This window comes from Heterocephalus glaber, unplaced genomic scaffold (genome assembly GCF_053883595.1).
Source record: "Heterocephalus glaber isolate CG9 unplaced genomic scaffold, H.glaber_assembly_v1.0 deba00001561, whole genome shotgun sequence".
Lineage (NCBI taxonomy): Eukaryota > Metazoa > Chordata > Mammalia > Rodentia > Bathyergidae > Heterocephalus > Heterocephalus glaber.
Genome location: NW_028258349.1, coordinates 2,092,158 through 2,115,539, shown reverse-complemented (window position 1 = coordinate 2,115,539; position 23,382 = coordinate 2,092,158). Strand labels below are relative to the sequence as shown.

At 39.9% G+C, this 23,382-nt stretch overlaps 1 protein-coding gene and 1 long non-coding RNA gene across 3 annotated transcripts; one reads left to right on the top strand and one right to left on the bottom strand.

Annotated features, from left to right (window-relative positions):
- Positions 1–105: 105 nt before the first annotated feature.
- LOC110345849 (uncharacterized) lies at positions 106–6,191 on the bottom strand. Its single transcript, XR_002389464.2, has 2 exons — positions 6,025–6,191; positions 106–1,035 (listed from the first exon to the last, which is right to left on the bottom strand). It is a non-coding gene; the product is annotated as an uncharacterized LOC110345849 (long non-coding RNA).
- On the top strand, positions 5,793–20,995 carry Dusp12 (dual specificity phosphatase 12). 2 transcript variants are annotated; one of them, XM_004865154.4, is made up of 6 exons: positions 5,803–6,532; positions 15,201–15,314; positions 15,401–15,519; positions 16,049–16,145; positions 16,635–16,821; positions 20,286–20,995. In XM_004865154.4, the coding sequence occupies exons 1-6, from the start codon at positions 5,934–5,936 to the stop codon at positions 20,442–20,444; spliced, it is 1,275 nt and encodes a 424-aa protein (XP_004865211.3). In that variant the 5' UTR covers positions 5,803–5,933; the 3' UTR covers positions 20,445–20,995. The 2 variants fall into 2 exon arrangements, with proteins under 2 accessions (XP_087047003.1, XP_004865211.3); XM_087190877.1 differs by lacking the exon at positions 16,635–16,821 and having other exon boundaries at positions 5,793–6,532.
- Positions 20,996–23,382: the final 2,387 nt, after the last annotated feature.

Below are 23,382 nucleotides of genomic sequence, written 5' to 3'. Positions count from 1 at the left end.
GGGATCGAATTGAGGACCTTGCACTTGCGAGGCAGACGGCAGAACCACTGAGCTAAATCCCCTGCCCTTCTTGGACATACTCTTGAAAGAATGAAGGTTGCATACTATTGATACATCCACGACCATGTTTACAGTAGCGCAATTCACAATAGCTAAGATGTGGAAATAGCCTGATCCCCGTAAACAAATGAATGGATAAAGAAAATGTAGTATATACACACAACAGAATATTACTTAGTCATGAAAAATACTGAAATCATCCCATTTGCAGTAAAAATGGATGGAACTAGAAACCATTACATTCAGTGAAATTAGCCAGAATCAGAAAGTTAAGTATCACATGATTTCTCTTGTATACAAAACCTAAAAATACATCAATTAATAAATAATGAAAATGAGGAGAGGAAGCCAGGAGGTAGAGTTCTGAAGATGGGGGAGAGCTTAAGAAGGAGGGGGGAAATGGGAAAGGGAGGTAATGGGATTGAAATTGATTAAGATACATTAAACACTTTAACTAACTTCCTCAAATAAACCCCATCATCATGTAATATTAACATACACTAATAAAAAAGGGCTATCACAAAAAAAATTAAGAAGAGAAGATTGCAAGCTCATAGCTGATGAGGGAAATTAAATTATGGCTGTGCATACATGTATGTGCGTGTACCTATCAAATCTAAGACTAGCGACCTCTTCTTTTTTCTTTTCTTGGCCTCTCTGAAGACAGTATTTCCTTCCTTGAGCCCAACATCTTGCTTTTCTTGCAGGATGACGTATTTTCATTTTTCCACAAGACAACAAATGTGCAGATAGCTTGCAAAAGGGCAAGTAGCGCCATCTAGTGACTAAGAACACAAATACAGAAGCTGTTCAATCCTCTTTTCCCTTTGGGAATTGGGGCACAACTCCTAAGCGGTGAATCAGCCTCTGCAGATAGTAACAATCCAGATGTACGGCTTCTCCCGCATCCATCCTCGAAGAAGCTTCCAGTTATTTAAGGGAGTTGAGGAAAGAAAGATCGCTTCCAGGAGAAGACTAATAAAGATAAGGAAATGATTAGGATAATAAAAAGGTCAGTACATGAACCCTTTTCTCTTCCCAGAATGTAAATACTTGTATCTGTAAGTGCTAACAGTGAATAACCTTAGTAAATAAAAATAAATAAAATATGCATATAAAGTGCATTATTTTTAATATGTAAGTGTCCCTCAAGTCCCAGAAGTAATCACTATTAACAGTTAGATATATATCTTTCAATAGTTTTTTATATATAAAGATATACATGTATATATACATTTCAAATAAATGAGCTCAGCTATAGTTGCTTTTGTAAAGCAGTCTTTTAAGAAACTTTATAATATAGGTAGCACAGATCACTTCCTTAATAAGTTTGTGTGTGTGTGGTACTTGAGATTGAACCCTGGGCTTTCGCTCTGAGCTACATCCCCCCAGCCCCTTTTATTTTTTATTTTGAGACACTGTTTTGCTAAGTCACTCAGCTGCCTGGACTGGACTCAAACTTGTGATCCTCCTGCTTCAATCTCCCAGAGTGCTGGGATTACGGGTGTGTACCACCACACCCAACTCTTCATAAATTCTTACTAGTTGGCTAATATTTCATTGAGAAGGAAAACAACCTTTTCAGCCAATTTATTACTTGCACTGTTTCCAGTTTTTCATTATTACAGACAAGTGATGCTGAACTGGTGGTTATCAAGATCATCCTCAAGCTCCCTCAGGCTCACTGATTCCCCAGAAGGACTCACAGCCCTCAAAAACGGTGTTTTACAAAGTTATGGTTTATTCTAGCAAAAGGACACATTAAGATCAGCAATGGGAACAGGTGGGGGTCTGGGATGTAGCTCAGTGGCGCACGCCTGCCTGGCAAGTGCAAAGTTCTGAGTTTGATCCCTGGTACCAAAAAAAAAAAAAAGGAAAATGTGCATGCTAAAGTCCAGGAGAAACCAGACACAAGCCCCCAGGTATCCCTTCTCAAAAAGAGTCATACAGGGAGTGCTGAATTCTCCCAGCAAGGATGTGTAACAGCATGTAATAGCACGTGTGAAGTACATACACAGGAAGTGCCCCACACCTGGTGCCCAGGGTTTCTACTGTGGGGTGGAGATACGGGCTTACATCACCTGCATGACTGCCTTAACTGCTTAATCTCCAGCCTCTCAGAGGTCAAACTGATACCAGGTGGCCCAGCATTTCAGCACGCAGGAGTAAGCCTTTACTGTAAGTCACATCATTAGCATACATGATCTAGTCAAACTGATACAGCCTGACCCAGGGCTTGAGCACAAAGAAATAGGCCTTAACCGTAAGCCAATTTATTAGCATAAACTATCTAGTCAAACTGATGGACTGTGGGCCAAGAGGCAGCCCAGGACCAGTCCCCCTGGACACAGGCCTCTCTTGGGAAGGTGCAGGCTTAAGTGACAGGAACCAGCAGAGTTGACCTTTTCCTGCGCAGATGCCCTTTGTGTCTGATCTGACACTGCGCAGGCCCTCAGCTGCCCGCTCCCACGGGTCAGCTTCCACGCATAATCTCCAGCGCCTTCTGGCAAGTTCTCCTCAATCTTCTAGCCTCATCCTGTGCATATAAACTAGGTTTTCCTTTCACTCAGAAAATGGAAACCATGAGAAAAGAATGTGTTTAACTTCTCAACACCAGAACAATGAGCTTCCCCGAAGCCCTGCCTGTTCTTTCTCCCTTCCTCTGGTTACCACGGAAAAGGCCAATCTTCTACCTGCTGGGGATCACACCCCTCCTCCATTTTATTCAAGGACCCCTGGGCTGGGGATGTGGTGGGAGAGCATGTGCCTAGCACGTGACAGACCCGGGTTTGATCCTCAGTACTGGAAAAAATTATTAAAAAGAAATTCCTTTTCTCTTGTATCTTTAAATTCACCCCCTCCCTGTTGTACTTCACCAGAACTTTGTTTTGTTGTTTTTTGAGACAGGGTCTCACTATGTAGCCCAAGCTGGCCTTGAATTCACCGATCTTTCTGCCTCAGCCTCTCAAGTGCTGGAAATACAAGGATGAGCCATCTGGCCTCACCAGAACTTATAAAAACCTTGTCTTTCATATCTGTATTTGTATCTACATCTATTTGAAAGAAACACCACCCTCAATTTCACATTTCCCTTTGACTTTGTCTCTCCTTTCTTCTTGAAGTACTAGTCCACTCTTGCTCCTCCTTTTTCTGCTTCCCACTTCTCCGTGTCCCCTGCAATCAACCCACCCCCAACAGCTCCACTGTATCTACTCTCACTCAGGATGCTTAGACCTTGCGATTAAGTCTAACAGCAGCTTTTAGTTCTCACTTTACATGACCTCTCTGTCGTATGACTTCACTTCTGAGATACCAGCTTTTCTTATTATCTCTTTGACTATGAGGCAGTTTCCTGATGTTTGGGGGGTTTTTTGTTTTGTTTTATTTTTTTGAGCCAGCATCTCATTATCTAGTCCAACTTGTAGATCCTCTTGCCTCAGCCTCCAAAGTGCTGGGATTACAGGTGTGTACAATTATGCTTAGCTTCTCGTAGGTTCCTTTTACTTACTTGTCCGTTAAATCTTATTTTTCTCCAGCAATCTCTTCATTCCTTTGCATTTTATACTCTCAACCCTGACAATCTCATCAATCCTAGTCTATTTATAAATATCACTGGCTTGGGTCTGTGGTCCCCAAGGCTGAAATAAAAAGCTAAACCCATCTTTTAAAAATAAATTTGTAGGTTCGCTGATTTTCATCGCTGAAAAAGAAATTTCAGGACACATCAGCAAAAGAAACACAAGTAGAGCAAAAATGTGTATCATGCAATGAAAGCAGAAATCAGCTTTTAGTGTAAAGCAAAGCCAAACAGCACCCAGGAGGCCTGAAAGGGACTCCCAGTTTAGGGCTTTTATACTAAAAAAAAAAATGACTACACTGCTAAAATTATCCATATAAACACAACAAGGACATTCTTTAGAAGGGTGAAGATATCTTGTTCCTGGGCAAGAAAATTCTCCCAATCTATGAGGCCTTTGGTTGTTGAGCCTCCAGGTGCCTGGCCCTGGTCATCGCCCATCTGTGTGAGCTTCACCGCACCTTTCTGACTCCTTCTTTGGCCCCTGTAACACCCTTTGCCAGGACCCTGCTCACATCCTCCACACATATGCAAGCTGCCAAGCTCCAAACCTTACTTTCTTAATCGAGTCAGTATGGCTTGGGCAACTTCAGCTGTATCCTGCAGGTTGCAGTCTTCTTACGAAGTACAATTGTTAGTTATGATATCCTTGTCTCCTTTCTACCTTTTATTTCTTCTATCCTACCTCATAATGACTGGACATCTTTCCTAAGTGTCACAGCTCAGTATCCAACCAGCCAATGGTCACCCTTACTTGAGAATTAGGATGTCCGAAAATGGGTTTGCTTTTCTTCATATGGACCCTCCTTTATTATTCCCAGTGTTGTGAATGAAACCATCATCTGCTTAATTACCCAAACCACAAACAGTCATTTTTTATTTCTCCCTCTTTCATCTCCCATATCTATCTGGCCTCAACATCTCTCTTCTGCTTTGTATAGTTCTTGAACACATTCCCTTTCTCTCTGTTACTTCTGCCAGTTCCCTAGCCTTTGTCATGAAGGACTCCATAACTGCCCAATCTCATAACTGGACCCTGCCTCCAGAACTGTCCTCCTCAATCCATCCCCACACACTGTGGTCAGGGATTTTTCTTAAAAAGCAAATCAAGTACAGTACGTTATTCTGCTATTTTAACTTCTTTAATAGTTTGCATAGTCTTTAAGAAAAAGGTAAAACTTCTTAAGAAGGCATCGTGTTGCCCTCATGATCTTGCCATGCCTATCTCTCCATTGTCCTATGGACAACGTGAATACCATCTGCGCCTCCTTCTTCCTCTCCAACAACACATTTATCTTTTGGTGGGGGCTTTCTGGCCATTGTAGGTAGATGCTGGTCCTTCTGCTTAGAATTTCTTTCCTCACCTCCCTCCTTTTTGCCTGACAAATTTCGATTCACTCTTCAAGATATAAATCAAGCATTACCTCCTCTGGAAAGCTATGCCTGATTACTCCCTTTCGTTAGGGTGGAGCCCTAATGTGTTCCCTTAGTACCTTGCTCTTATCTCCTTCCTGTTTTAGTCCAGGAACTATATATTTAAAAAAAATCTCTAACCCATTTTGAGTTTTTTTGGTGTATATGGTAAAAGGTAAAGATCTAACTTCATTCTTCTGGATATGGGTCTCCAATTTTCCGATCACTGTTGAGACTGTCCCTCTCTCTTGCTGTGGTCTCTGCATCCCTGTATAAGTTCATTTGCCCACGTATGTGTGAGAGTGTATTTCTGGGGTCCGTATTTTGTTTTTGGTCTGTATGTCTGTCTTTTTGCCAGTTAATTTGTGACCAATTACAGATTTAGTACCTCTCTAGCCTGCCCTCCCTGTAGATAATTTATTAAGACACCTGTCACAGAATGAAACCCATTTCCTGATAGCATCCTAGCTACAGCAAAGCCCTGATTTCATACACTTTTGTTCAAATTACCTACCGATTCAAATCACCCAAATCCTTCAACAGGCCCTTCCCGACATCTCTTACTAAGAGGGTCTTAAATTCTCCATAGCTCTCGACTGAATAATAAAACTAACTCGTTCAACTACATTCCTGGTGTTCTTTGGCTAGAGAGCAATGGCATACAAAAACATGAAATTAGTATACACAAACTACATAGAACAGTGAGCAGCAAGAAAAGAATTTACATCCCAGTAGAAAACGGGGGGGGCGGGGAGGGCAGTCAAGGGAGAAATACAAACGGCTTCTTAAGCACTGAAAGAATGCTTCACTCCAAATACATGAAATGATTCGGCTGACTACAAATTTGCAATTGTTCCTGCTGCCCCTATAAGCCTCATAATTCATGTACTTAGGGAAGCTTATCCTCTACCACGAAGTTTGGAGGGTCGAAGGGAACATGCGTAGACAGGCCGCTCTGAACCGGCTTAGCGTACCTCCCCAGCAAGCTCGCATTCCCGGGGTCGGGGTGGTCCTCCGAGGGCCAAGGCGGGCTGGCGCAGGGAAAGGACGTTCTAGCCAGCCGCTCACGCGGAAGGACGACGTTCTAGCCGGCCGCCCACTCGGTGGAAGGCCCGTGGCCGCCTCGCCTCCGGGCGCCGCCATGTTGGAGGCGCAGGGCCCGAGCCATGGCTGCCAGCGCCGGAACCCAGGCGGGGACCCAGCCAGCTCCACCGAGAGAATGCTGGAAGTGCGGCCGGGGCTGTACCTGGGTGGGGCGGCGGCCGTCGAGGAGCTGGATCATCTGAGGGAGGCTGGCATCACCGCCGTGCTGACGGTGGACTCGGAACCTGCTTTCAAGGCGGGGGCTGGGCTCGAGGGTCTGCGGAGCCTGTTCGTGCCGGCACTGGACAAACCCGAGACCGACCTGCTCAGCCACCTGGACCGGTGCGTGGCCTTCATCGGCCAGGCTCGCGCCGAGGGCCGTGCCGTGCTGGTGCACTGGTGAGTGCCGGGTTTGGGGGCGAGAGGTGGTGCCCCGCCTCGCTTGGAGCCTGCGGTGCTCGTCCTCGGTTTGTACCGCGGCCCCCCAGGACGTGACGAGGGGCAGTCACACCAGGGCCCCTTCCGCCCGCTCCCGCAGGGGGCCTGTGTCCCAAGGAGGGACAGTGCCTGGAGGCTGGCTCCTGCTTTCATTCGTTAATGTTTTGGTTGGTTCGCTCTGGAGCAGTTGGTTGGTTTTTGGGAGGCGTGGGCGGCCAACAGATGAAGGACAAGGTCTCTACCCCTTAGGTAGTTTACAGCTCTTTCGGAGAAGCCACCCACCCCAAAGACTGTACTGTAGATTAGATGCCTAGGAATGGAAAGCTAGACACCTTTCCTGTGATACTCCTGTAACAAAAGACAGGTTAGCAAGAGAAGAGCATGACAGATTGGATCAATCGAAGTTTTACATGATAGGGTAACCTTCAGCAATGAAGACCCATAGACTCAGGGAAAACCGCCCGTTTTTATGTTTGGATGCATTTAGCAATGGGCAGTTGTATAGAAATGTGGTCGGAGAAAAGGGGTAGGACCTGATGGAATGGATGGAGAGGGATAACCTAGGAAGGCCTGTATTCGGTTTCTTCTTGGCTTGTGTAGCATTCCTTCCTCCCAAGTGTAGTGCAGGACCCCTTCTGGAGCGAGGGTCTTAGCATCTATCAGACAAGATAGGTGAAAGAATGCCTTTATAGACAGCTCTTAAGACAGAAAGGTGAAGGAAGTTTGGAGTGGTATTTCTAGGTTTTATGACTGGTTTTGGAAGAGAGGGATTCTAGCTTCTGTGACCTGCCTTGGGGGAGAAAGGGAAGCAGGAGAAAAGATTGATTAGAAGACAATTTGTCCAAACGATTCTGTGCATGGAAGCAGTCACAAAGTAAAATCACCCCACTGGCTCAACATGACTCAAATATTTATATATCCCTTTTTTTATAGGGGAAGGGGCAAATGGGAAATGTAAAACAATTTTAAGGGACTAGTGAATGATTTTTTAGGAGAATTCACTGGGCTTGAAGAAACAGTGGCCTGTGCCAAAATCTGCTGGACCCACAGAACAGACTGTAAATTGTAAATGATTCTCTTTGGAATATTGAGTAGGACCAAATAGATGACAGGGTGTGTGACAAAAATCTCTCAGCTCATCCAGACAGACACTCAACAGTCTAGGTTTGTTGACGGACTAGGCTTTCTCCCTAGTGTATAAATTTAGTTAATGAGAAGTCAGAAAAGAGACCAGAGGTGGTTGTTTTCTTCTTTGGTGAGGCTGAACTTTAAGCAAACAAGAAGATACCAGAGTAAAGCCTCTTCTAGTATCTGCTGCTAAGTTCCTTTACTTAAAAATAATCAGCATGCCATACTTGGAGGTGATAGCCCTTGAATTCCTTCAGTGCTATAGTGGCCACCCATTGGCATCCAAAAGGATAAAACCCTTAAGAGCTAAGTGAATGCCCTTAAAGCTGTCCCAACAACAAAGCAACTCCAGTTAAAGAACAAGAGCCTCCTCTCAGTAGGTGGTCCCAAGATGCTCAGATCTTTTTTGTTGTTGTTAAATTCTTTTATTGGTACATTTTAGATATACAATACAATTACATTTCTCTTTACATAATGCATCTTGGTTCTTATTTTTCCCCATTCCCGGCCCTCCCTTCACCCCCTCCACCCTTCCCTATTTACAAAGACTTTATTTCCATTTTTCATCATTTTTCCTTTCCCTTCTTTCCTTTCCCCTGCCCCTCTCACTTCCCCTACCCCTTTGGACCTTTTCTTCCTATTTTGCATTATCGATTATTCATTCTAATCATTGGTACATTTTAGGTATACAATATAATGACATTCATCATTGGAAATTTGCACCTTTACATAGTCTCTCTTAGTTCTTATTTTTCACCCTTGCCCAGCCCTCCCTTCAACCCCTCCATTCCTCCCTATTGACAAAGATTTTGTTCCTATTTTTCCATTTTCTCATATTAATCCCATTCCCTTCTATCCTTTCCCCTAGTCCTCCCACTTCCTTCCCCTTTGCCCCTTTTCTTCCTATTTCACGTTACCTATTATACATTTTAGTCCTTATTTACACTTTCAGTTTCTTACACCAGAGAAACTATTCGGTATTTATACATGTGTATCCTATTTATTTCACTTAAGAGTATTGCCTCAATGTGCATCCACTTAGCTATAAATGTCTCCAATTTCTGATTTTTTATGGCTGAGTAGTATTCCATTTTATTAAAAAACCACATTTTCTTGATCCAGTCTCCAGTTGATGGGCATTTGGGCTGTTTCCAAGTTTTAGCTATCACAAACTGTGCTGCTATGAACATGGATGCACATATATCACTGTGGTATGATTCTTTTAATCCTTTGGGGAAGATCCCCAGCAGTGGAATAGTGGGGTCAGATGGGACTACCAGTCCTAGTTCTTTGAGGTATCTCCATACTGATTTCCACAGTGGTTGCACCAGTCTACACTCCCACCAGCAGTGGAGCAGGGTTCCTCTTTCCCCACAGCCCCGCCAGTATTTGTTATTGGTTGATTTCATGATAGCAGCCATTCTTTCTGGAGTGAGGTGGAATCTCAGCGTTGTTTTCATTTGCATCTCTTGAATGACTAGTGATGTTGAACATTTTTTCATGTATTTATTTGCTATTTCTACTTCTTTGTCTCAGAAATGTCTGTTCATTTCAGATGGCCATTTTCGGATTAGGTCTTTAAATTTGGGAGGTCTGATCTTTTTAAGTTCTTTATAGATTCGAGATAGTAGACCTTTGTCTGAGGAAGAGCAGGTGAAGATTTTTTCCCACATTGTGGGTTGTCTCTTCACACTGCTGGTGGTTTCTCTTGCTGTGCAGAAGCTTTTTAATAAGAAGAGATCCCACTTGTTGATTATTTGTGCTAGTTCATGGGCAACTGAGGTTTTGTTCATAAAATCTTTTCCTACACCGATGTCTTCAAGAGTTCTACCTAACCTCTGTTCCAACTGGTTCAGAGTTTCTATTTTAATATTTAGATCTTTAATCCATTTCGATTTTAGTTTAGTGCCTGGTGAGAGATACAGGTCTAGTTTTAAACTTTGGCAAGTTGAAGCCCAGTTTTTCCAGCACCATTTATTAAAGAGGCTATCTTTCTTCCAGTGAGGGTGTTTGGCTCCTTTATCAAAGATGAGATGGCTGAGTGTGTCTGGCATTGTTTCTGCATCTTCTAATCTGTTCCACTGGTCCTCAGGTCTGTTTCTTTGCCAGTACCATGCTGTTTTTATCACAGTAGCTTTATAGTATAGTTGCAGGTTGGGGATTGTGATACCCCTTGCCATGTCTCTGTTACCTAGAATTGCTTTTGCTATTCTGGGTCTCTTCTTGTTCCAAATGAATTTTTGGATTGTTTTCTCAAGGTCCATGAAGTATGCTGCTGGGATCTCAATTGGAATTGCATTAAATCTATATAGCAGTTTTGGAAGTATGGCCATTTTCACTATAGATAATCCTTCCTACCCGGGAGCAGGGGCTGTCTGTCCATTTTCTGATATCATCTTCAATCTCTCTTTTCAGAGTGCCATAGTTTTCAGAGAAGAGGTCTTTGATTTCTTTCGTTAGGTTGATTCCTAGGTATTTCAGTTTTTTGGATTCTATTGTGAAAGGAATTATTTGCCCTATTTCTCTCTCAGTGAGTCTCATTTGTGTGGAGGAAAGCTATTGATTTTTAAAAAATTTTTTTAAATTTTTTAATTTTTTTTGAAAGCTATTCATTTTTGTGTGTTGACCTTGTAACCAGCTACTTGAGTGAATTTGGTTATTAAGTCTAGAAGACTTTTGGTGGAGTTCTTGGGGTCTTCTATGTAGAGTATCATGTCATTGCTGTGGCCAATGTTTCCAGAACTATATTGAACAAGAGTGGTGATAGTGGACATCCTTGTCTTGTTCCTGATTTGAGTGTGCAGGATTTCAGTTTTTGACCATTTAGTATGCTATTGGCTGTTGGTTTTTCATAGATGGCTTTTATCAGTTTGAGGTAGAGACCATCTATTCCAATTTTTTCTAGGGTTTTTATCATAAATGCATGTTGGATTTTTTCAAATGCTTTTTCTGTGTCTATGGAGGTAATCATGTGATTTTTTTCCTTGGCCCTATTGATATAGTGTATTACATTGATTGATTTTCGTATATTGAACCATCCCTGCATCCCTGGGATGAATCCCACTTGATCAGGGTGTATGATCTTCTTGATGATCTTCTACATTCTGTTTGCCAGTATTTTATTAAGGATTTTTGCACCTATGTTCATTAGTGAGATTGGCCTGTAGTTCTCCTTTTTGTTTGGGTCTTTCTCTGCTTTGGGGATCAAGGTGATGCTTGCTTCCAGGAATGAATTTGGGAGTATTGCTTCCCTTTCAATTTCATTGAAGAGTTTAAACAGTAGTGGCAGTAGTTCCTCTCTAAATGTCTTGTAGAATTCAGCAATGAAGCCATCAGGGCCCGAGCTTTTCTTAGTTGATAAGTTTTTAATTACGTTTTCAATTTCATTGGTTGATATTGGGTTGTTCAGGATTTTTAGGTCTTCTTCATTCAACTTTGGTAATTCATATGTATCTAGGAATCTGTCCATTTCTTCTGTGTTGTCCATCTTATTGGCGTATAGGTTCTGGAAGTAGGTATTGATGATCCTCTGGATTTCTGCTGGGTCTGTTGTCATTTCACCCTTTTCATTCCTAATTGCATGGATTTGGGCCTTTTCTTTCCTTTTTCTGATAAGGTTGGGTAAGGGTTTGTCCATTTTGTTGATTCTTTCGAAGAACCAACTCTTAGCTTCATTGATTTTTTGTATCGTTCTCTTAGTCTCCATTGCATTGATTTCTTCTCTGATCTTTATAATTTCCTCCCTTGTATGAGCTCTGGGGTTGTCCTGCTCTTCTTTTTCTAGAAGCTTGAGGTCTGTTTTCCTAATATGCATATTCACTGCTATGAATTTCCCTCGTAAGACTGCTTTCATTGTGTCCCATAGATTCTGATATGTTGTATTGTCATTGTCATTTAATAGAAGGAACTGTCTGATTTCTTCTTTAATTTTCTCCATGACCCATTGGTTATTCAGAAGTGTGTTGTTCACTTTCCACGTGTTTATGGAAGTTTTTGAGTTTCTTTTGCTATGGATCTCCAATTTCATTGCACTATGGTCTGATAATATACAGGGGATAACTTCAATTCCTTTGCACTTACTTAAACATGTTCTATGTGTGAGTATGTGGTCTATTTTGGAGAATGACCCATGTGCAGCTGAGAAGAGCGTGTATTCTGATTTTGTGGGGTGGAAGACTCTGTAAACATCTGTTAAGTTCATTTTTTCAAGAGTTCGATTGAGTTCTAGTATTTCATTACTTATTTTTTGTCTAGTTGATCTATCTATTTGTGACAGTGGGGTGTTGAGGTCCCCCACTACAATTGTTTTAGTGCATATATGACTTTTCATGGCCGTTAGTATTTGTTTTATATAGTTGGGCACACTAGTGTTTGGTGCATAGATATTTATGATTGTCATCTCTTCCTCTTGGATTGTTCCCTTTACAAGGATGTAGTGTCCTTCTTCATCTCTCTTAATCAGTATTGGTTTGAAATCTACTTGATCTGCAAAGAGGATAGCTACTCCTGCTTTTTTTCGGGTTCCTGTCACATGCAGTATTGTTTTCCACCCTTTAACTTTCAGTCTATGAGTTTCCTTTTGAATTAAGTGTGTTTCTTGTATGCATCATATTGTTGGATTTTGCTTCTTGACCCATTCTTCCAGTCTATTTCTTTTGATTGGTGAATTGAGACCATTACCATTGATGGTTATAACTGAAATGTACTGACTTGTCATTGCCATGACTTTTTCTTTTAGTTGGGTTCTCCCCCTTTACATTTAACTTCTTGCCGTGCCAGATGGGTTCATTCTGCTTTGCTTCCTGGGGTTGTGATCCTCAATGTCTGTTCCTAGGATATTGTGTAAAATTCTTTGGAGTACTGGCTTGGTATTCACGAAGTTCCTAAGGTGCTCTTTGTCATGAAAGTATCTTAATTCTCCATCCATTTTGAAAGATAGTTTTGCAGGGTACATCAATCTGGGTTGGAGGCTGTTTTCTTTTAGGGCTTGGATTATGTCACTCCAAGCTCTTCTTGCCTTGATGGTTTGTGTTGAGAAGTCTGCTGTGATTCTGATGGGCTTTCCTTTGTATGTGATTTGTTTCTTTTCTCTAACTGCTTGTAGAACTTTGTTCTTCTGTTGAGTTTCTGGAATCTTTTTTTTTTCTTTTCTTTTTGGTACCAGGGATCGAACTCGGGACCTTGCGCTTGTGAGGCAGACGCTGGAACCACCGAGCTAAATCCCTGGCCCTAAGTTTCTGGAATCTTAACAATTATATGCCTATGTGTAGATTTTTTTTGATCAAGGCTATTTGGAGTCCTATATGCCTCACTTATCTGTATGTCAAGCTCTTTTCCCCTGCTTGGGAAGTTTTCTGCCATTACTTCTGTGAAGAATTTTTTTATGTCATCTGCACTCTCTCCTGTTTCTTCATTGACTCCAATCAGTCTTATGTTATTCTTCTTTGCATCATCTAGCAGCTGCTGGATTGATTTCTCATGTTTCCTTATAATTTAAAGCAGTTTTTCTTTTCCTGGTCATTAATTACAATCTTATCTTCTATATCTGAAATTCTGTCCTCACATTGGCTCATTCTGCAGTGTCAACTTTCAGTGGAGTTTTTCATGTCCTGGAAATCTATTTGCATCTGTTTTATGGATTCCATTTGCTTCCTATGTTGGGATTCCATCATGTTCCTCAGCTCCTCTCTAGATTTATTAATCATGTCTTGCACTAGGAGCACAATTTCTCCTGTTATCTGAGAAATTATTTCTGATTTCATTTTTTCCAGATCCCCTTTGGTTGCCAGTTCAGTGGGTCCAGGTGGTTGAGTATCAGAGTGTTCCATCTCATTTCCCTTTGGGGTTGCTGTAGGTGATCTGGAAGTCTGGTTTTGAGACTTAAGTGTTTTCTCATTTCGACCGGGGGGGGGGGGGAGGTGCTGTTGGCGCCTGCAAGGATTACTCTGAGCTGGGAGAGGTGGGACAGGGGCCAGGAACAGCGGTAGGGATGGTGGCCCAGAAGCCCTTTCCTCTGGGCTGGGAGCAGCTGGAGGGATGGTGGCCAGGAAGCCCCTTCCTCTGGACCAGGAGCAGTGGGATGGTGGCTCAGAGGCCCTTACCTCTGAGCCGGGAGCGGCGGGACTCAGTACTGTGGTCTGGTGGTCCGGTGTCCTCTGCGTCTTTGTAGTGTGGAACCAGGTGGCTGTACAGAGGAGCGGGGCGGGGCGGGGCCGGTGTCCAGTGGATTGTTGCCGGGGCACGGGCTGATTCGACGTGTTCCGTGAGACTCGCTACCTCGCTGGTCAGATCTTTTGATGTAAAGCCCCCATCTTCTCTAAAAGAGATATATAGGCTTTCCTGTCTAAAGCTGAGGAAATGATAATGTCAAAGTTGCAACTGTAAACATGTAATTTTAAACTCAATGCACGTGTTCCTGAAAGATCTGTAGGTTGCTGGATGATAGAGAAAAGACTTTCTTTGGTTACAATAATTTGTTGTCTAGACCTTTGTCAAAGTTATAAAGGCCCCAAAGGTTGAGGTTATTGAGATTGAAGGGTAAGAGCAGGTTATTTTTAATGTTTTGTTTAGGGTGAGGGAAGGTGGTTCAATGTAGTTGAGAATTAAGTTTGGATCTACAGGAGGTAAATGGGGTGTGTTGCAGCAAAGATGAAAAGATAGAAAATCTTGATAGGTATTTGGGAATCCCTGAGTAGTCATGAAACCCTGTTTGGTTAGATTGAAGTATAGTAATAATTTTAATAATTTTATGGTACAGTACTGGGAATTGAACCCTCCTTTTTTTTTTTTTTTGGTACCGGGGATCAAACTCGGGACCTGTGCTGGCAAGGCTGGGAGCGGCACCACTGAGCTAAATCCTCAGCCCTCTCACTCCTTCTTAATTCTGACACAGAGCCCTGCCAACTTGACCAAAGTGGCCTAGAACTTCTGATCCTCCTGTCTCAGCCTCTTCAGTAGTGAAGATTATAGGCATGTAGCACCATGCCCAGCGAGTATTTTAAATTTATAAGCACTTATTGTATACCAACACTTGTTCTAAATGTTTACATGAAGTAGAGAAGAAAACGATCAAGTCAAAAGAAGTGTGGTATTAGATCCAGAAGGGGTACTAAGAGCAATACTAAGAGCAAAAGAGCTTGGATTTGTTCTGGAGCCATTAGAAAAGTTTTAAAAATTAGTGTAATTACTTTTTTTTTTTTTTTTGGTACCGGGGATTGAACTCGGTCCTTGTGCTTGTGAGGCAGGTGGCAGAACCACTGAGCTAAATCGCCAGCCCCATGTAATTACTTTTGAGTAGGTAGTCCACTCATGGTTCAGAATTCAAAAGAAAGGAAATAAAGTAATAATTCTTTTGTACATTGGTAATATTTCAGACACAATAGGGTTATTTGAGTAGAAGTAGAGATGAAGTGGACTTAAACTTTACCATTAATAGGTGGCTGGGTTTTGTTTTATTTAATTGTTGGTATTTGCTGTTTTATTTTGAAGGTCTCTTTTTCAGTCACGCAGGAATCAGTCGAAGTGTTGCTATAGTGACTGCTTTTTTGATGAAGACTGACCAACTGACTTTTGAAAATGCATATGAGATCCTACAGACTCTCAAGCCAGAGGCTAAGTGAGTTCTTTGTTACAGTAATGATTCTGCTTGGGTGATGTGATTTTTATTTAAAGAAAACTGAACTTTATGTTTTGTCATTACAGGATGAATGAGGGGTTTGAGTCGCAGCTGAAATTATACCAGGCAATGGGATATGAAGTGGATATCTCTAGTGCAATTTATAAGCAGTATCGTTTACAAAAGGTTACAGAGAAGTATCCAGGTAAGAATAATAATTGTTAGTATGTACTGGACTTTTTCTAGATGTCACTTACACTAAATGCATTATGTCACTTTTCCTGTAACTGCCTCACACAAGTACAGTGGCTTCTCTCTCTTTTTTTTTGTGGCACTATGGATTGAACTCAGCTCTACCATTGAGCTATACCGACAGCCTTCTTTATTTTGAGACAGGGTCTCCATAAGTTGTCCAGGCTGGCCTTGAACTTAAGATTCTTGTGCCTCAGCTTCCCATGTATATGATTTCCTTTTGAAACTGTGGCTTAGTCAAAAATTTACTTAAGGTCACATGGTTTATAAATGGCTTTAATTTGGCAGTCTGTCTCAGAACCCAAGACTTACTCATTGTGCTCTCCTACCTCATCCTGATTTCTCATCACGGAGTTCTATTTTCTGTTTTTTAAATTTCTGAGTTTAGCACTTATTTCTTCCATTTGACATTACTTGAATTTTGTCTGAAAATGCAGAAAGGTGATTTTGAAAAATAGTTACATTTTAATTATATCATATAGAATTGCAGAATTTACCTCAAGAACTCTTTGCTGTTGACCCAACCACCGTTTCACAAGGAATGAAAGATGAAGTTCTCTACAAGTGTAGAAAGTGCAGGTAAAATATTTTGTATCTTCTGGAGATTTTTATCTTGTTTCAGTAACTGAAAAATACTTGACGTTCTATTTTCTTATATCTCTGTGGGAAAATCATTTAATTGAATAATATAGAAATTTCTGATTCAAATCTGCTTTCAAGAAGAATATAACATTTTAAAAGTAAAGGTAGCTGGCTGTGGGGTGTACACCTGTAATCCCAGCACTCTGGAAGTCTGCGGCAGGAGGATCCCAAGGTTGAGCCCAGCCTGGTTAACTAAGCAACTTAATGAGTCTGCCTGAAAGTTTATAAATGGCGGGCATGTAGCTTAGTGCAAAGGCCCTGGGTTCATCTCTAGTAAAGCCAAAAAGAAAAAATAAAATGATAGGGTAATTTAAGTAGCATAATCAACATTATCTTATCTGGTATCTAAGAAATATTGCACATTCCATATATTTTTTTCCATCCTCTTGAAAGTCAGTAATGTTTTTGTTTGTTTGGGAGTTGCAGGCGATCCTTATTTCGAAGTTCTAGCATACTGGATCATCATGAAGGAAGTGGGTCTGTAGCCTTTGCTCACAAGAGAATGACACCATCTCTCATGCTTAGCCCGGGGAGTCAGGCTCAGTGCACCTCCTACTTCATTGAGCCTGTGCAGTGGATGGAAGCCACGCTGCTGGGAGTAATGGATGGACAGGTGAGAATACATTTTATTTTCTATAGTTTCATTGTGTCATCTATATTTTGTTCATTTTTGCATTTTCAATCTTATTTTTTCTGGTATCAGGGATCGAACTCAGGACCTTGCACTTTCTAGGCAGGCAGTAGCACCACTGAGCTAAATCCCTGGCCCTATTTTAAATCATTTTAACCAGTGTTTTACTCCATCTTAAGTCCTTTCTTCCTGAAGATTATACTTTGCTTGTGTAAGTAAGGCTATCAAAACTAAAGATGTTTTAGAGCCGGGGATTTAGCTCAGTGGTTTCGTCGCCTGCTGCTCAAGTGCAAAGACCTGAGTTCAATCCCCGGTACCAAAAAAAAAATTAATAAATAAATAAAGATGTTTTTCGTTTTTTGGTGCTGGGGATTACATCCAGGGCGAAGTACACACTCTACCACTGAGCTATACTTTTAACCTGAAAATAAAATATTTTTAAAAGAATTAGCTGATCCCTAAATAATGAACTACATTTGGTTAAGAACCACTGGTCTAAATTAACACATTCCTTTTGATGCTTTTGTTATATTTTTTCAATGTATGACTACATTATGGGAGGCTAAGGCAGGAGGATTGCAAGTTTGAGGTCAGCCTGGGCAACTTAGTGACTTAATCAGACCCTATTTCAAAATAGAAGAGGTCAGGGATACAGTTCAATGCAAAGGTCCTGGGTTCAATCCCAAGTGCCACAAACAAACAAAAAAGACCAACATTATTTATTTTAAATTGATTAGAATATGTTGATAAATCAAAGAATCGAGAATTTTAAAATTAGGTTTAAAATTTGTCTGTTGGCTTCGTGTCTCTCTTTTTCCTGATCTGTCAGTTTAGTATGTTTGCTATGAAATTCTTTTTCATTTCTTGTTAATTTCTTGTTAACTAAGATAAACATCTTGTGGCAGCTCCTTTAGGTATAATCTGAAGGTATCCCATACATATATAAATACAGATTTTATTGTGGAGGTTGAACCCAGGGAAGGCCTCTAACATCATAGAATAATAATCTTAATGAATTTGAAGGTTCCTATGTGGTTTGAATAAAAGTTCGTGCAATAGATAATTTTGTGAAGCCCTTTCACTATATTATTTCATTTAAAGAATACAATAGCTTTATAAAGTAGAGACCAGAAATATTTGCAATTTATGCATGAGGAAATGTAGTTTACATTAGTTAGCCTGGAAAGTGTGACCTTATAGTCAAACCCATATGTTCAGATAAAGCTGCTTTTTGAAAAACAAGGTATAAAGCTGGTGTGGTGGTGCACACTTGTAATCTCTGCACTTGGGAGGCTGAGGCAGGAGATTGCTGTGAGTTGAGTTCAGAGGCAGCCTGGGCAACATAGTGAGTTCAAGGCCAGTGTGAACCACATAGTGAGACCCTATATCAGCAAAACAAAACAAAACAAAACAACAAAATAAAGTTGTGACAAAACAAGGTATAATGCAGATACCATATAGTTCAGCCACTGGGTGTGTATGCTTCAGTGGTTTCAGTATATTTACAGAGTTGTACATCCATCACCATTCTCATCATGCTCAAAATAATGAACCCAGGAGCAGTCATGCCCCTTTTATTTTTTCTGGTATTAGAGATTAAACCCAGGGCCTTCAAACTGAGCTATATCCCCATCCTTTTTTGTTTTTTATTTTGAGACAAGGTCTCACTGAGTTGCACAGACTGAACTTGAATTTGCAGTCCTCCTGCCTCAGCCTCCCAGAGTGCTGGGATTACAGGCATGTGTCCCCATGCCTGGCTGCTTCCCCTCCTTTGATGGTAGTATTTGAAGCAGTTGGAGTTTGTAATTTTGATGAAATCCAGTTTATCTTTTTCTCTTTTGTGCTTCTGGTATGCTGCCTTTTTAATCTGAAAAATACGTGTACACACAGGAAAGATTTTTTTTTTTAGGTACCAGGGATTGAACTCAGGACCTTGCGCTTGTGAGGCAAGTTGCAGAACCACTAAGCTAAATCCCTGGGCCCTGGAAAGATGTTTTTGTGAAAGATTCCAAATCATATTTGTATATACTTCTTTGTACACATAGTTGAATTTTTTTGTAGAGTCTGTATAATGTATATATTTAGTAGTAGAATTCCTGGTTTGAATATTAGTAATATTTCGAGTTGACATTCAAAATGCCCATGTAAACTTGCTTTCCACTAAGTGAATGCATGCACCCATTGATACTATAAAGCTGGTAAAGTTCAGGATGTCTGTAGGATGAAAAATGTTAATCCTAAAATGTATACTTGGTATTTTCATGATTACTACTGAGGAGCAGTATGTTTTTTAAAAAAAATTTAATTTTATCCCCCCTCCCAAGTTCCCTCTCCTCCATACGTACAAAAGCTTTGTTTTCATTTTTTCCTTCTATTTTCACTTTTTCTCTTGTCCCTTCCTTCCTTTCTCCCTCCCTCCTCCCTTGTTCCCCTCCCCATTTGAACACTTTCTTCCCATTTCCCAGCATCCATTATACATCTGAGGAGCAGTGTCTTTACTAGCCATGTATACTTCCGTTTTCTGTAAATTGATTTCATATTCTTGGCTCATTTTACTGTAGGTTTTTGTCTTCTTCTTATTGATTGGTAGGAGCTTTTTACATATTCTAGATGTTTCATTTAATATATTACAAATAGTTTTTCCAGTCTATTGCTTATCTCAAATTTGTGGAATATTTTATCAACCTAAAATTTAAGATATTTATATTATCAGATCTGTTAGTTTTTTCATTTATGTTTTCTCAGTTTTATCTCTACATTTTTTGTAGCTCAAGATTAAAAATAAAAAACCCTATCTTGTACCACACACAAATTAAAGTTTTAAAAGAATAATGCTGGAAGGCCAGGGATGTAGCTCAGTGGCACAGCGCCTCCCTGGGAAGTGTGAGGTCCTGAGTTCGATCCCTGGTACCAAAAAAAAAAAAGAAGAAATAATGCTGTAACTACATTAGGCAAAATACAGTGAACTTGTTAAGCATTTTTAGATTTACCTATTTTACTGGAACATCAGTTTGTTTTTAAATAGTCAGGAATCTCACATGTATGCTATCAATATCAATTAGTAATAGCACATGAAAATCTTAATATGCTTTTCTATCCTTTAGCCATGATGTTATTTGAAATCTTAAATTACAACCTGATTAAAAGCCATGTACATATGTCACATTCATAGAAGTTTCCTTAATTGAATTGTAAGCTTCAGCTTTTCTCCCTTCAACTTGGAATTCATCTTTTTCTCTTGAGTACAAAATGCCTGTTATGCAATAATTGTAGTCCATCATTGATTACAGTAAATTTCCAATGCATTTCTTATCACTTATTAGATTATAAGTTCCTTGAAAATATGAGCCATGTCCCATGTCTTACTATTTTTATATCCCATATTGTTAAAAATAGTTATTTGTTTTGAAGTGAATGAAGGAAGTAACACATTTGCTTTATTTCAGCTTCTTTGCCCAAAATGCAGTGCCAAGTTGGGTTCCTTCAATTGGTATGGTGAACAGTGTTCCTGTGGTAGATGGATAACACCAGCTTTTCAAATACATAAGAACAGAGTGGATGAAATGAAAATGCTACCAGCTTTGGGAACACAAACAAGAAAATGATGAACTTGTGACAGTTGGTAACTTGGAAAGAAACCTGTTGGTGATTCATGTTACCCTTACTTATCATCATTCATGGCCAAATAGCTAATTTTTAGGCCAATATTTCATTTGGAATTGAGAAGATAAAAATCACTTGATGTAATGTGGAAATTATTCTTCATTATATATATTATATAATATAAGTAGAATATATGACAAAGCTTTTTAATCATGTAAATTTTATTTGATATTAAAATCTTTTATAAACTAGATACTTTGTTTCATATATTTTTAAAAGTTCTGATTTTTGGCATGTTATGTTATTTTAAAGTCAGGGTGGACAAAATTGTATACTAAAAAATTTGAAATTTTGAAACTGTTATGTTTAGGTAGGTATTCTTTGATTTCCAGAAATGTAATGCAGGTTTACTTGAGCACAGTGTTTCTTTTTTTCTCTCTTTTAAGGGACATTAGTAAACCTACTTGGGTCTGGACTTTTCTTGGAAATGTGAAGGAAAGGCCATTGGTAAAACATGAGATTAAAATGTGTTTTTCTGATTACTGTTCAGAAATCCAGTTGTCTGCAGTTTTAGAAAAATGTGTTTGAGAGATCTTTTTTTTGTGGGGGAGTAACTAGGGATTGAACACAGGGCCTTTTCTCTGAGATGTATCCCAGCCCTTTTTATTTCTGAGACAGTTTCGCTTAGTCACTAAATTGCCCAGGTTGGGCTTAAACTTGTGATCCTTCTGCCACAGTGTCCCAGAGTGCTGCAATTACAGGTGTGCATTACCATACCCAGTGAGATACCTCTTGAAGTAATCTATGTGAAGAAATGTATTCATGCTAATATGTTTCTAGTGATGAAGAAAACATATGTAGAGTTGTTATGTATCAATTACTTTTTTAGCCTAATATATTTGAGTATTGAAAAACATAATATGCCTAGGTTAGCTTTTTAATCTGATCTCTAGAACTAGAACTAGAACTAGAACTTATTTTACCCAAGTATTAGAATTGGAGCCAGGCATGGTAGCAGATGTTTATAATCCTAGCACTCTGAGAGACTGAGGATTGCAAGTTTGAGTCTAGCCTGGGCAATTTAGTGACTTAGCAAGACCTTGTCTCAGAATAAACAATAAAGAGATGGGGGATGTAGCACAGTTTGAAGGCCCTGGGTTCAGTAACCTGAAATGAAAAAAAACCAACCAAACCGCAAACATGTTAGAATTGGACATGCTAATTAGCTGGGCAAACATGTTAGAATTGGACATGCTAATTAGCTGGGCATGGTGACATGCCTATGATTCAGCATTTAGGAAGCTCAGGCAGGAGGATCACAGGTTCAAGGCCAGCCTAGACTGCCTAGTGAGTTCAAAGCTACCCTGGACAATATAGCAGGACCCTGTCTCAAAAAAACAACAAAAAAAAGAATGAATTTGACCTAATTAGATGTTTGAGCATTTGCATGAAATCAGAATTAGCTAATAAAGAGAAAGATAGTCTGTGTGTCCTAAACACATTTTGCTTATTTACACATCTGCATATTATAATAATCACCAAAATGGAAATAATTTTAAAAAGCAAAAATATATATATACATAGTGATCTTTAAAAATTCCTCATTGATGTGGTGGAGCATGCTTTAATTTTGGCACTCTGGGAAGCTGAGGTAGGTGGATCACAAGTTGAAGCCCAGCTTGGGCAGTTTAGCAACTTGGGCTGGAGATGTAGTCCCATGCAGAGGCTCTGTGTTCAATTCCCAGTAGCACAAGAAGACAAAAAAACCTAGATGTTTTTGACTTATATGGGAGCTACTGTTGATTTTTTTTTTTTTTCTACTGGTGATTCTTGAATCTCAATATAGGGCTGGACGTCTTTGGCAAGTTATTTCATATCATATATATTTTTTTCTTCTGAGGAAAAGTTTTTTCATTTCTATCTTAGCTTTCACAAAATTTGTTAACTTTTTTTATACCATTCTTTTAAAAACAGGTTGATCCATCTGAAAGTGCCCCTTTTTGTAGGTGAAAAGTAGTTGAGCAGTTTTATATGGCTCAGTTTAATGCCTGCCCTTCCTGCACTGTAGCGTATACCACAGAGAAAACATTGATACTATATGAATTTAAGAGTTGTCAATTCAGTAAATATTTACTGAAAAGGTACCATGTGCATGGTTCTAGATGACACAGGGAAAAAACCACGTAAACCTCCTGCTTTTTTTTTTGCAACATATTCTAGCTGAGATAGACATAATAATTTTTTATGTAAATTTTGTGAAATATCCCTTGAGCAAAATTTTCACATTTAAAGTCCTTTAATGCTTTACTTGAGAAAAATCTATTACACCTTTGTTCTTTAGAGAAACACTAACAAATAGGGCCTTTTTTATATTTCACGTAGGAATAATTTAGGACATCTCGTTTTTCACATTTGTTGAAGGAGCAGTATTAGACTTCTGTCAGGGACAGGGTGACACCGAGGAGACTGGTGAAGTAGAAGTCGGTTTGCTCTAATAATGGCTCTGCCAGTCACATTACCACCTTCCAGAAAGTGAGCAGGTCTTTGGAAACTGTGAGTCAATTTTCTCCTGCACAAAATGGGATTAGTAAGTGCTTTGCCTTTCTGACAAGCTTGGTTTAAAGGTCATTTTTATTTACCTTAATTTGTTCTTATAGAAAATGGAGATAATAGTATCTATTTGATTTAAAATTAAGATTTTTGTGATAACAGTGCAGATAAAGAACTTGGTATAGTACCTAGCTAGTTTTTCCCTTAAAATAGCTCCAATTTATTGTTCACATACCATATGCTAGTCACTAAGCTTAGCACTTAATGTGTATTAGCTAGTTTAAATGTCCAACAGTCCTATGAGGTGGGCCCTGTTCTCTTTCAACACTCCTCCCCTCCCATTTGCTCGTGTTTGCCATGCTAGGGATTGAACCCAGGGCCTTAACACTG

Coding starts and splice junctions, on each gene's coding strand:
- Dusp12 (XM_004865154.4), top strand. CDS start 5,934: ATGTACTTAGGGAAGCTTATCCTCTACCACGAAGTTTGGAGGGTCGAA. Junction 15,520..16,048: donor GGTTACAGAGAAGTATCCAG/GTAAGAATAATA, acceptor TATATCATATAG/AATTGCAGAATTTACCTCAA. Junction 16,822..20,285: donor TGGGAGTAATGGATGGACAG/GTGAGAATACAT, acceptor GCTTTATTTCAG/CTTCTTTGCCCAAAATGCAG.